The sequence below is a fragment of the Phalacrocorax carbo genome, chromosome 7, assembly GCF_963921805.1.
Source record: "Phalacrocorax carbo chromosome 7, bPhaCar2.1, whole genome shotgun sequence".
In the NCBI taxonomy this organism is placed as follows: domain Eukaryota; kingdom Metazoa; phylum Chordata; class Aves; order Suliformes; family Phalacrocoracidae; genus Phalacrocorax; species Phalacrocorax carbo.
In genome coordinates, this window is record NC_087519.1 from 39,884,104 (window position 1) to 39,896,593 (window position 12,490).

Sequence of the window (12,490 nt, forward strand, 5' to 3'; positions counted from 1 at the left end):
TGACAGGTGAGACATATGGGATGGTGCTGAAAAGGAGGGCAGAATGCATGAGCTAATGATTTCTTCTGACCTTATGTTCTAGGAGAAGGAAATTGCTTTTACCTGCAGAAAGAGACATGGAGGTAAAAGTTACATTTCTAAAAGAAATCTCTAATTTAGGAGCTTAGAGGTCAGTGTAAAACTGACTGCCAGCATGCTGAATGTCAGCACTGTTATTCTGGGCAGCTGATATCACTGCTGAAGGATTTAATGCATTTCAAATTGGGGTCCCAGAACTGAGATGCTGCAAACTAAAGCCAATTTGCATTTCAGAAGGATCTGCAAACCATCATTGAATTCCATTATTACTGCTTCTGAGCTTAGGACTTTGACCATAAATCATGTTGCATTTGATGTTCTGAATTTCCATCATGTTCTCATTCTCCCTTCATTGATACTGTTTCAGACAACAGAAAGCACCAGTTTGATAAGGTTGTGTATCTATTTTCTGTTAGAATGAAGCATATACCACCTTTAGATAAACACACTCACAGAAGAGAAAGCATTTAGTGTATCATGTGACTGAATCTTATACCAGTCTGACAAGACAGTTTCAGCTGCTGTGATAATATCAACGTGCATTTTACATATTACAAGGGGGAAGTTAAACAAAAAAAATTAAAAAAGGAAAAACTGCAAAGCAGACACCAGGATAAACACACCTTCTTTGGTATCCCGAGGGGAATTAATCTTCTGAGGCAACTGATCGTAGATTATTTCAAATGAGAAAAATTATTCAAAAGCTGAATTGCAGAATCAACCTTGTAACTCAGGACTTGGACTTTACGTTGCCAGATAATTATCAAGGCATGAAATGATTTCTTGAAAGCTTTTGACAAAGTTCTAAACCAATTAGGTTTTTAAAACTGCAGAACTACTGTCTACAGTGTACAACTATTTCTTACATTGACCTTGATGCATGAGAATTAGTAAACTGTTTTTAAAAGGGTTTCAGGCAAGCCCTCCAGAGATTTAGACATCAATATGGCAGGGTATACATGCACTAATAGGCCTTAATTACCCTCACTAGCCTCACCTCCGCCCATACCCTCTGCTCATAGGTTCAGGAGCTCCATTTATGCTCAGCCCTGGGCCTTCAGTCCCTGTCTGAGCCATATTTTAGGTATACCTGCCTTTAGTACTGTCTCCTGGATGGATGCCTTTACAGGTGTGTTGCAGCCCTGTCTCTTGTCCTCATCTCCTTCTGCTTCTGACTGGTCTGCCTGGATTATTTACTACTTTGCCTTGCCTGGGACTATTGATGAGCTGTTACCAGCACCCAGCTCTCTCTACCACGTTCAGATACTATGTTACTGTGTCCTGGTCAGTGAGGGCACTACCTGTGCTCTGGGCACCCTTGGCTCCTGGCTTGCCTTCCCCTAGGGAATAGCTGGCCCTTGCTGCTTCCTCACACAGTAAGTCTCAGTTCTACATTAAGAAACTTGATTAAAATTATAACATGGAATTAACTGACACTTCATGTATATGGCACAGTAGAGAAGAGCTAACATAGCCTTCGTGGAGGGAATTAATACTCCATAAACCCCCTAGAGTAGAGAACTCTGGAAAAAATCAGTGGACATGTGGGTACTCAACTGACACAGGATAGTTGGCTTTGCAAAAGTTATTTCCCAAAAGCTCTTAAGGATACTAAGCTGCATGATAACTAAGTGAAGGTTATCTCCCTTCCTACCCCCGCCCTGCTCACCAAATGACTACACAAAGATATGAAGAAAACAGGGAATTCTTTGTAACATCAATAAATTCCAGGGATACATGTTTACACCTGTACTGTTCAGGGCTCTGTAACATGGAAGAAAGGTGGCTGAAGGGGTGGCCAATGATCTCCAAATCATAAATAGTACAGCAAACATCAAATAGAAAGCAGCTATCTGCTACTTCTCTAAAACAAAAATCTACAGTGCCTTCAGTGATTTAGAGAGCAGCTTTAAAAACATTTTTACGCAGTACATAATGAAACTGTGGAAATCACTGCCACAAGTGCTCTCAAGTCCAAGGCATAAATTAATTCAGAAATATATTAAAGAACACTGTGGGAGATTTTCAGTGGCTATTACACCTAGATTATCTAGATACAAAAGGCAGCTTACTGAACTGTATACACCTTTCTCTTCAGGAAGTTAGAGACTATACCAGGGAAGAATTGCTCTACACTTGCCCTACTTCCTAACCAGCTTCCATAAGCACTTGATACCAGTTACTCCCAGAGACAGTGGACAGGGATAGATGGTTCTTTGATCTAAACTGAAGTTTTTTGAAAGCTCCCTTTCACAATGACACATCAGCCTGTGTCCCATTTAACCCACGACTCACTTGTGATTTTTCTAGGAATGTAGGAAAAGTGCCACAGAAACTCCGTAAAAGCTACTCGCAGAGTGCTAAGCTCTTGGAATCTCCCACTTTCACACTTTCAGAGCTCTAGAAAGCATTATGCTAATTACGTTCAGTGATAATTACATGTATCAGCAAGCACAGGGCAGGCAACACACAAACAGAGGCAGCCGGTGTACAGAAGGCTCCTGATTAGACATGCAGGGCTTGCACAGGATTTGCTAAAACCTCAGAATAAATGACTTGGGAAACAGTGGGTTTTGGCACCTTGGAATTGAATGTATGAGAGCTTATGTACTGTCACAAATTCAATTACATTGTAAAATGGCCTCATATTCTAAGGCAAAGAGGAGAGTGACAAGGACCATATTTTTATATATAAATGTATATGAAGCCACTCAAGTTTCAAGTCTCTTGAAACTGGGTGTGACCATTTCTCCTGCATTTAGTAACTCACCCCATTAAGTGCAAATACACACACTGTGTAGATCATTCCAATGGCTGCAAATGCTACAAGGCACATCAGGAACCTGAGGGCATCTCTGTACAGCCTGAAGTTCATGGGTTTAGGGTAGAGAATGGACCTTATCAGATCCCCTTTGGCTGTATTGAAACCTGGAAAGACAAACTAAAATCATTCTAAGGGGAAAATACTTCCAAAAGTTCTCTACAAAGAATGAAGGGCTTCAAAATGACTTGTCATTTCTGTAACTTAAGAAATAAGGCCCAGATCTTTCATTTAGTGTACGTGACCTACTCTGCAAAATACAGGAAAAAGCTACTTTTGTCTTAAGGAGGAGGATTTTTTCAATGTCTCAGAAGCAAAGCAAAATTCTTCTTTGTAATCATATGGTAATGTTTTTTGTAAAAGTTATGCCAAGAAAATGAAAACAACACATAATAGCTTAGCCCAGCCCAGTATTTCGATTCTCCATCTGACTGTTGTGAATTTGGATTAACGCCTTCAACTTAATGTGACTGGGCATATTAAGTCAGGTTGTTCCAGTAAAAAACAGCACGAAAGGAAAAGCAGACAAAGCGTTGACTGACCAGTCCGCAGCACCACAGCTTTCACTACTCCTCTGTCATCTGCCTTGGTCTGTATGACCTCTGTTCCACAGAAAAGGATGTGTTTTTTGTAATCCTCTGCACAGTACATTCTCCAGGGCTTGAAGTTATCAGCTTGGGGTAAGTGGGTCTTCATTACTGGAATACTTTCTCCTAGGGAAGATTAGCTCAGATGAGAAAAACTGCAGTACACTTTAAAACCAGCCTGTTGATTTTCAAATAAGTACAGTATCTAGACAACTAGACGGTAAGTTAAAGGTATTTACTAGAACAACCATTTTAAAGGAATGTTACTTTTAAATTCTAACTTCTCCAGAGTAAATAAGAGTTTGAAGCCTAGAAAGCACACAGACTCTGCCAGTGAAAAGCTCTCCTTTGCGTCAGTACAACTGCTTCGTGTAAGTCTGAGGACTAAAAGCAGTCCAAGGACTCCAAACCCTGGCTGTAGATATACAGACTTGAAAAGAGAACTGAACTGGTGTTACATGACTCAAGTCGATGGCCACAAGTTGTTTACCTAGTTTTAATCTCATGTGCAGGTCACTACACTACTCCCTTAGGCAGATTAAACATAACATTCCCTATTTCCCCTTCCTAGTAAATAGGAGAGCCTTTAGCTCAACGCTTGACAGCTGACAAATATCCTATTTATGTCAGAGCAGACACACTAAGGAGAAGCAGAAGAGATATTTTCTGGCAGCTGAAGCTTTCTAAATGAAAGGGGTTTCTGGAATTTCTCATTTACATGAAATTTCAGAACTGTGAGTTTCAGTTTGATTCAGACCAGGACCAAATTTAAAGACAAGAAACAGGACTATGAACATCTGCACCATCTTGTCTATTTGGATAAGCTGGGGCTAACTACAATTCAGTCTTTATTATAGCAAACACCTGAAAGAATCCCCTTCTAGGCTAGCTATGGACTATCTCATAATAAGGGTGATACATGATAACACTCCATGATCTGTGTCACTGGCTGAAGCCATAGGGCTATGACGGTGTTTTGATGGTAAACCTGGGAGCAATGAGCTGTACCTGTCAGCATGCTTTCATTTACAATGCACTGCCCACTGATCAGGATGGCATCACAAGGCAAAAGGGTTTTGTCCTCTTTCAAAACCAGCATATCTCCAGGAACAAGATGGTGTGATTCCAGCTCTTGGAAACCTGTAGGGGACATGTGATGAAAACTTTGTGCTTCGTATATTTCTCTGTGGTAAGGGGAAAAAAATACAAGGAACTGCCTGCTGAATAGATTCTTACTTTTTTTATAATGGCTGATAAATATAGGACCACAAGTAGGACCTGAAAATACAACCTCCAATATTTAGAAAAGCCTAGGCATCAGTTCGAACTGCAGAATTCCTTCCTATCTTCCCAGGAGCCCAACCAATGGTTATTGTCCCAATGCACTGACCTAACTGAAGAAGCTTGGTTCTTTGTTTCTTAGTTTGACTCCGTCTTTTTGGATTGTGTTCTAAATACCATGGCAATGAACAGACTTTGCATGGATCAATTAGGTGGACTCACAGCCATTTAATGACTACGTGGCTGGCTTTGTCAGCACTGCTTTAAGAAAAATGACATGGTTTTCCTGATAATTTTTTGCTAAGGCTGCTCTCAAACAGTTATGAATATGATTGATGTGCCACAACATACTTCTACGTCAAATTAATCTAATCTGCAGAAGCTAGTTAATCGAGCTGACAAACAGAAGAGGAAACTGCTTTAGAAGGAATTTGATAATCTGCATTCTTGGGCTTGATATAAATTGCTATAGAAACAGAACACATTGAAGAAAGAAGTGAGGAGGAGTCACCTTCCTTATTTCTGCAGACTGTGACCATGACGTTGTTATGAGACTCAACCAGTCTGTGCAGTTTAACCGATTGCTATAAATTAAAGGAGAACACACAAAAGTGTTACATGATGCAATTCATCCATTAACAATTATTCCCTTTTGTTATTTGTGGTTATGAGAGCCCTCATAAACTGGGGTCTGGCCCTGACAGGAACTATACAATCATACAGAGAAAGAAATTCCCAACCCTAATTACAGAGAAGGTGTAACGAAAGGTTACAAAGCAAAGCACTGGAATGGGGAAGGGAGGATGTGGGTAAAGAACCACACAGAGATTATGATGACTAGGAGGCCAGGCCATTGCGCCTGCTACTACAGAATGTCAGGAGACTTAACCTCTGAGTAACTCTCATAGCACTGTACGTGTGCATGTTTTAACATCCTGGCCTTTCCCAGGCATTAGAAATAAACCTGTCTTGTGAAAAAAGGTGAGGTGTCTCACCTGTCTAAGATCATATACAGTCAAAAAAATCGAGAGGAGAGACATGATTATGATGGCAGTGGCATACTCCATGTAATCTTCAGCAAACCACAGACATACACTGAACAGCTGGAACACGTAAAATGGATTTAAGACCTGTTTGGAGAGAGGGCAATATTAAAGAGCTGGCCACATTTAAATGGCTCCAGTATACCCAGACAGTCCGTCCTGTTAGAAATGGGCTGTAATAAAAGCTATTTTATTCCATTATATAAAGTCTTTAATTTTTTATAAAAAATAATTTTTATTATATTATATATTTATACATATGAATGTATGTATATATACACATACAGTCATACAATATTATATATTATTTTATCTTCTTTTATAAAAAATAAAACAATTATTACTCCATTATTTAAAAGCTGTGTCTCCCAACCCCCTTATTAATTTGGTAGCAGTGGCTTCAGTCTAATCAGATTGGACCATCTCCATCTGGCAGAATGGCCACATAATCTGGACCAATAGGATGTTATCTGAGATGTGAGTGGCTCGGCACGAACCTTTTTTTGCTTGCTTCTTTACAAGAAATGTAACAAATGTGAGAGAAGAGCAGGTTGTGCCATGAGGATGGAGCTCACATAGCACTGGCACATCTCCATAAACATTCTGTTTAGGCCACATATAGCCAGTTCCTGTCTGGAAAAGATACTGGTGCTTTCCATGGTGTTGCGCCCAGAGCCATGAGCTCATCAGATCTCTCTGCAGCTGTGGGCATATACCAGCTACTGCTCTTCATTTAGTCTCTGCTGATTAAGAGAAACCCTTTGCCTGGAAGGTTTGATTTCCAGTGCAGCTTGTAAACATTCACTGACCCTTCTAAGGCCAACAGAATGAGCTCCCAGGACACAGATACATGCAAATACCAAGCAGCCATAAAGGCATGGGGAACAATGGAGAATAAATTAATTTATGGTGATTTCATGGAACGGCTTTAAACAGGATTTGAAAAAGGAGTGTTTTTGATGAGTGAGTACTGGGAGGGTAATTCAGACATAGACTCCCTTATATTCTATATGCACACTCTGCCTCCCCAAATAGCCCACAATAAAAGCAACAGAAATGCTTAACCTCTTTGATGAGTAGTTTCCAAATAGGGATCACTGGAACATCAATAGTGTTTGGCCCACATATAACTCTCCTGTATGGGATAAAGATGTATCACTTGCAGGTAAAATAGCAACAATGTAGCTCACTCAAGAAGCTGCAGCTTCCAATAGTCCCGAGAGATTGTATTGATCCCAGTTTAAAGGCTGTGAGGATCTTTCGCCAAGAAAAAGATAAAAAATTGAATGCCCCTAGAGTACTTCTGTCAGAACAGGTGACTGTACCAGTGAAACCCACGTAAACAGACAAGAGGTAACACAGCCTTTTAGGTAAATGTTCCCATCACACAAAAATTCCTTTGAAGCACCATAAACAAAAGGATTCTGCACCTAAAACTAAATTAACTAAAACCAAATAGTTCTGCATAAAGTTAAGGGTGATTTGAATGTAAGATTCAACACAAGTTAAGGTCAGGAGCTGGATTTTCAGTATTTAATCAACTGAAGGTCATTTCTTTATGTAGCAGTTTCAGGAATACCTGTTCTGTAAATTGTCTAATGATACAGTAGTTCATGAGAATAAACTAAATGACTAAGAGCTAATTGATTTAGAAGTTCAGTACAACTACATGGAGCCCCACTGAAGAAGCACACATACAACTCATCTGCACCATCTCATGGAGACTTTCTTTTACTCCAAATAAGAACTCCTTAGAGTTAGTTACAAGACATAGTTATTCCCTGATTGAGAACAATAACAGTGATGAATACTGGGACATTTCAAAAACTTTGACAAGGAATACACAACATTCTCTAGCCCTTTTTGTTCAATTTTTCATGCATGGCCATTTCATTTAAAATTATGTGCATATTAATGGATACACAAGAAAGTCAAGGAAAGCGCATCAACACCAGTGAATTTGCATCTCTCTGAGATCCATATATTAAGTACTCATGTTTTAAAACTTGTACCTGACATTCCGTTCATTGCAGGTGAGACCAGAACCAAATTTGGCATGTATAGCTGAGCAAGTGTGGTGGTCTTCTAGGGCTCTAAAATATAAAGAGAATGTTTTCCTCAGGACATTATTCACAAAGAAGCCTGACTTCCTCAGAGCCTTGTGTAACAAGGGCATTGAACTCACCCAACTTTCTGGAACTGTTTTGCAGAGATATTCCAGACATAGCGGATTTTTTGTACTTGGATACTTTTCACCTGTAAAACAAAACAGGGACAACAATATATGCAACACAGCAAACAAAAATACTCCCAGGCCTGCTCACAGATCGCAGCTAGGCATCCTCACTGGGGTTAAGGACAGATAGAGCAAATTATATGGGGGACAGGGAGGGAGAGAAGACAGGAATGCATCCACTAACTCCCTAGTTACGTTATAGAGTCAGATCCCCAACTCAGTGCAGGTTCCAGTAAACTTTACAGGTCAAGCGAGTACAAAACAGCATTACAGCCCTCACTCTCATTTCACAGAACGAAGGGAACAGATCACTGATGCAGTGGTGGGTACACAGGCAGTTGTCAGCTTCGGTCAACAACACCCTTATCTTCTGTCTGGCCTTGAGGAAAGCGGGGCTTTGGGCATTTTGCAGGCATGGTACCGAGTTCTTCAGCTGAAGAGGTGCCAATAGACAAGAAAGGCCATCCCAGGATACTTCCTGAGTCACTGCTAAAGCTAAGCCCTTGCAGAGCAGTTACCCATTAGGAACATACGCTGCCATTTATAACTTGAAAAAGCAGTCTGTCCTGTACTGTGCAAAAATAGTGAAGCCTATTAGAATAATGGCACTTCATATCAGCTGGAAGAAGGCAAGGCTATATACCTATATGCGTAAGTAATACAGAAATCAGCTTCAGGGGACTCTCCCTACCCAGTGCAATAAGCATTATTATAGGCCAATGAAATCTATACTCAACTCATACACTGCCTCAAAATGGAGCTATAACCACAGCCATTAATCTAACAAAAGGTCTGCAGTTAGGATTTTGTGCAATAGGAGCTATAATATTTGCAATGCTAAAAACTGGAGTGGGAAATGAGGGACTCAAGAGAGTGACAGAACAGGTCCTTGGAGAGCTTTCAGGCACTACACATTACTCTGTGGACTTAGGTAGCTTAAACAGCAAACAGGTTTTATAACTGACGTATAAGTAGGGGCTTTTGAATTGCTAATGGATTAAACTGTTTGCTCTTTGCTGCTTTGAAATCTGTTCTTTTCCATCTAGTTGTTTTGATTGATATGAAAGTGTTATTCAAAGGGCCTATTATTTGAGGGCTATACTGGGCTTTTTTATGTTACTAATTCGATCCTCTGAAGAATGTTACAAGCCAGTCTTCACTTTCATACTGTGCCAGATGATTAAACTAGCCAGCACTAGACTTTCTCATGTACATTAATATATGCCCATACAAAACAGCAGTAATAGCAACAGCTTCGCTCAGCTAAAGTTAGGTTTATAATGAAAATATCTACTAAAAATTGCTGTAGGTACAAAAATAAATGCTAGTAAGTTAGAAATTTATTTCCTGGAAGGAAATATATCTCTTTTATGGGTTGTCCAGTGCAGTGATCTAGTATCTATAATCAAGAGCCAGATATTAGCAAATGTACCATTGCATTCCTATTGCTTACACCAATTTAATGTGTAATGCTAAGCAAGACATATAACTGAACTGTCTGGTACTCGTTCTAAAATGGGGATAATTATATTTACTCAACTCTTGAGGGACCTTGCAATCTGCTTGGATCATTTAATCATCTACTTTCTCCCCAGTGCCTCACTGGGATCTCAGAGCCATGGAACCGGCAGAGACCAGGATACATTTTTGCAGGAACAGTAAACAGTGCAAGACCCGACTCCAGCAAAAGTAATTCAAAGCACAAATTGTTGCGTACAAAGGCAAGAAAGCAAAATGTGTTTCAGAGTCACCTTCATGAAACATTTTTGGAAATATTGATGCAGCTCAGCCTAGGCACTTTTCTATTCTACTCCCCTTCAGCTCCATTCATCCGTGTTTTCATGTTACCGTGGGAGCTGTGATGTTCGGTTCCTCACAGTTTCCTTTCAGACACAGCCACCCCTAAATTCCTTGATTCGTAGGCCAGGAATGAGTTTTTGATTTAGAACTCTGATTCTTCACTACCAACACCAGTGTCTTGGAGCTCTCCTACTTACAATGTAGGTCTTCTCTCAGGAGTAGAGAGGATTCTTTTCTCATAACCCACCTTGGAGTAAGAGACGATTTTTACAGAGGTGAGTACAGTTCTACAAAATCTCTAGCTTGTTCTTCCACAGCTCACTATGTTCATCAAGCTGCAAGTTTCTTAGCTGGATATTTGTCACAGCTCACTTTCACTCTATGAAGCATGGCTGGTATTTGCCACCATCTCCCAGATGCTGCAGGGAATACTTCACTTACTTGCAAACTTGGCTTCATTATGGCTTTGCTGATGATTGAGTCTTCTTCAGCAGTGGCTGGATAATCGGATCTACTTTTGATAAGTGCAGACACAGAGATCCATGTCACAGTCTTACGCGAATAAATCCGAAATTCATCCTAAATTAATATATAAGAGAAATATCACAATTTCCCTCAAAATCAGAACAAATTCACTATCACCTTGGAGTGAATGATTTCAGTAGGCCTTTCTAGAGTACTGTTCCAGCTTTTTTAAAGAACTAACCAACAGCGACCTCCCAGCACCTGTGACTAATAGATAAATCAGCAGAATGGGAGTGGAACCACAGTCCCATAAAAATGTGAGTACGGCAAATAATTCACTGACCACAGGTCTAGTGCTTGGCTGATAAGGATAGAATGGGAACACCCAGGTCACGGTCTAGGACAGGCAAACAGTACAGGACAGTCTCAGATGCAGTGACCATATTGTAAAGGGAAGATCAAAAGGAACATAGCACTGTACTGCAAAATGGATGTTTAGTGTCAATGCCTTTTCACAGTGATTCCAGTGTTAACACTTCATTGGAACAAGTGTGTTAGCACCATGCCTCCCTTATGGCACCTTAAACAAGCTTCTACCACAAACTGAGTTAATGATCTTGCTATTTTTTATACAGTAAGTTCAACATTGGAACTGCATGATAACTAGTGTTGGTAGTAGAGTCTTAGAGATTAGAGCAACTACTGTAATAAGTACCCTCATGTTAAGTTTCAGTCCCGAACATGGAACCACATGCATTACAGCCAACTATGAGACTGACTTCTATTTCATATTCAGTGTGTGAGCAGTTTGGCAGATGGAAAAAGCTGATTACCTCAGCCAGCCAGGTTCTGAAAGCAGAGTTATTAAACTTTATTTGGAAATTACAACAGAAAAAAAAGATTCTGTACCAAATAATAACCTTCTGAATAATAAAAGGGTTCAAAAAAGAACTTTAATAATGTTTATATCTTATTTATTTGTGCACTTTTCTTATTAAACTGGTATTTTGAGTAGAATAACATTTATTTTCCGATATTTATCTTTAATTTAAATTTCAGAATTAGTAGACATTGGGATGCAGATTGAGATGGGAGGCAGTGAATAACACAGGTGCTCATTATTTGAACTAAAGTGAGTCAAAATTCAAAAACAAAAGTGAGTTAATAGGCTTTCCTATTGCAATTGCAGAGATGATGATGAATTATGAATGAAGGTTTTATGTGAAGCAAAAGAGAATTCCAAGGATCAAGCTGATGGGATTACTTGTATCCTCATTAGCAGTAGCCATCACATTTGAGAACTGACATAATCAGAATGTAGGGAAAAAAAAACAAAATTGTAATTTTAATACAAAGAACCACGAAGGAAATCTGAAATTGTCAAATACCCAGAGCATACTTTGAGAGAGCTTCCAGATAAAAAGAATGTACAGTATGATTCAATTCAGTTTAATTCTATAAAGGATCATTTAAAAACTAATTTGAGAAGTGCTTGGCATGGCAAATCCTTTTAAAATGACACCCAAGAATAGGTAATTAAAAATTCAAACTGAACTGAAGATTAAAAAGGGAGATTAAACCTAATATACTACTTCTTAAAAAAATACACCCCCTCAGCCTATTAGGATGCAGATTGTTCAATATAAAATATTCAACAGGCAGATTTGTGATTTTCAAAACCCAAGATTTTAACTGCATGCTGCTCTGCTCATTTAAGAAGGCAGCTCAAATACAGTGGTAGCAAGTGATCCATTTTGGAATTGCACATTTTGCAAATGCCATTGTTCAGGGATCTCTGAAGCAGAACAAATCAAACTTTTGGAAGTAAACCAACCCCACCAGCTCCTGGAGTATTCAGGCTCAACTGGGATTCAGAGTCAAGTCTCAGTTTGCTTCTTTTAGTGTTGCAGTAGCTTCCATGAAATTAAATCAGGGTTTCTGTATGTTGCAGTGCTTCAGTACAGTCCTCAAAACATAGAAATCTGTATTAGGAAACTACCAGCAAAACATAACACCCCTGAAAGCATTAACCGCAGGACTGCAGGCTTATTGGACATGGGGAAGGGCTGATGGAAAATGGAAACATACAGTCAAGAAAACAAGCAGTCTAAGCTTGCCCTCTTCCTTATTTTGATCACACACTGTTGGACATTGGAGGGGACAGAGCTAGACAAACGTT

At 39.6% G+C, this 12,490-nt stretch overlaps 1 protein-coding gene across 1 annotated transcript in view; it reads right to left on the bottom strand.

Annotated features, from left to right (window-relative positions):
- Positions 1 to 12,490, bottom strand: part of LOC104052155 (probable cation-transporting ATPase 13A4) — a 42,815-nt gene that overhangs the window by 21,930 nt on the left and 8,395 nt on the right. The window contains exons 3-11 of the mRNA XM_009513332.2: positions 10,288 to 10,425; positions 7,996 to 8,066; positions 7,823 to 7,903; positions 6,876 to 6,945; positions 5,763 to 5,897; positions 5,279 to 5,351; positions 4,495 to 4,626; positions 3,442 to 3,612; positions 2,849 to 3,006 (exon numbers count right to left, since the gene is read on the bottom strand). Of these exons, the coding sequence (XP_009511627.1) occupies positions 2,849 to 3,006; positions 3,442 to 3,612; positions 4,495 to 4,626; positions 5,279 to 5,351; positions 5,763 to 5,897; positions 6,876 to 6,945; positions 7,823 to 7,903; positions 7,996 to 8,066; positions 10,288 to 10,425 (1,029 nt within the window). The remainder of the gene's footprint in view (positions 1 to 2,848; positions 3,007 to 3,441; positions 3,613 to 4,494; positions 4,627 to 5,278; positions 5,352 to 5,762; positions 5,898 to 6,875; positions 6,946 to 7,822; positions 7,904 to 7,995; positions 8,067 to 10,287; positions 10,426 to 12,490) is intronic.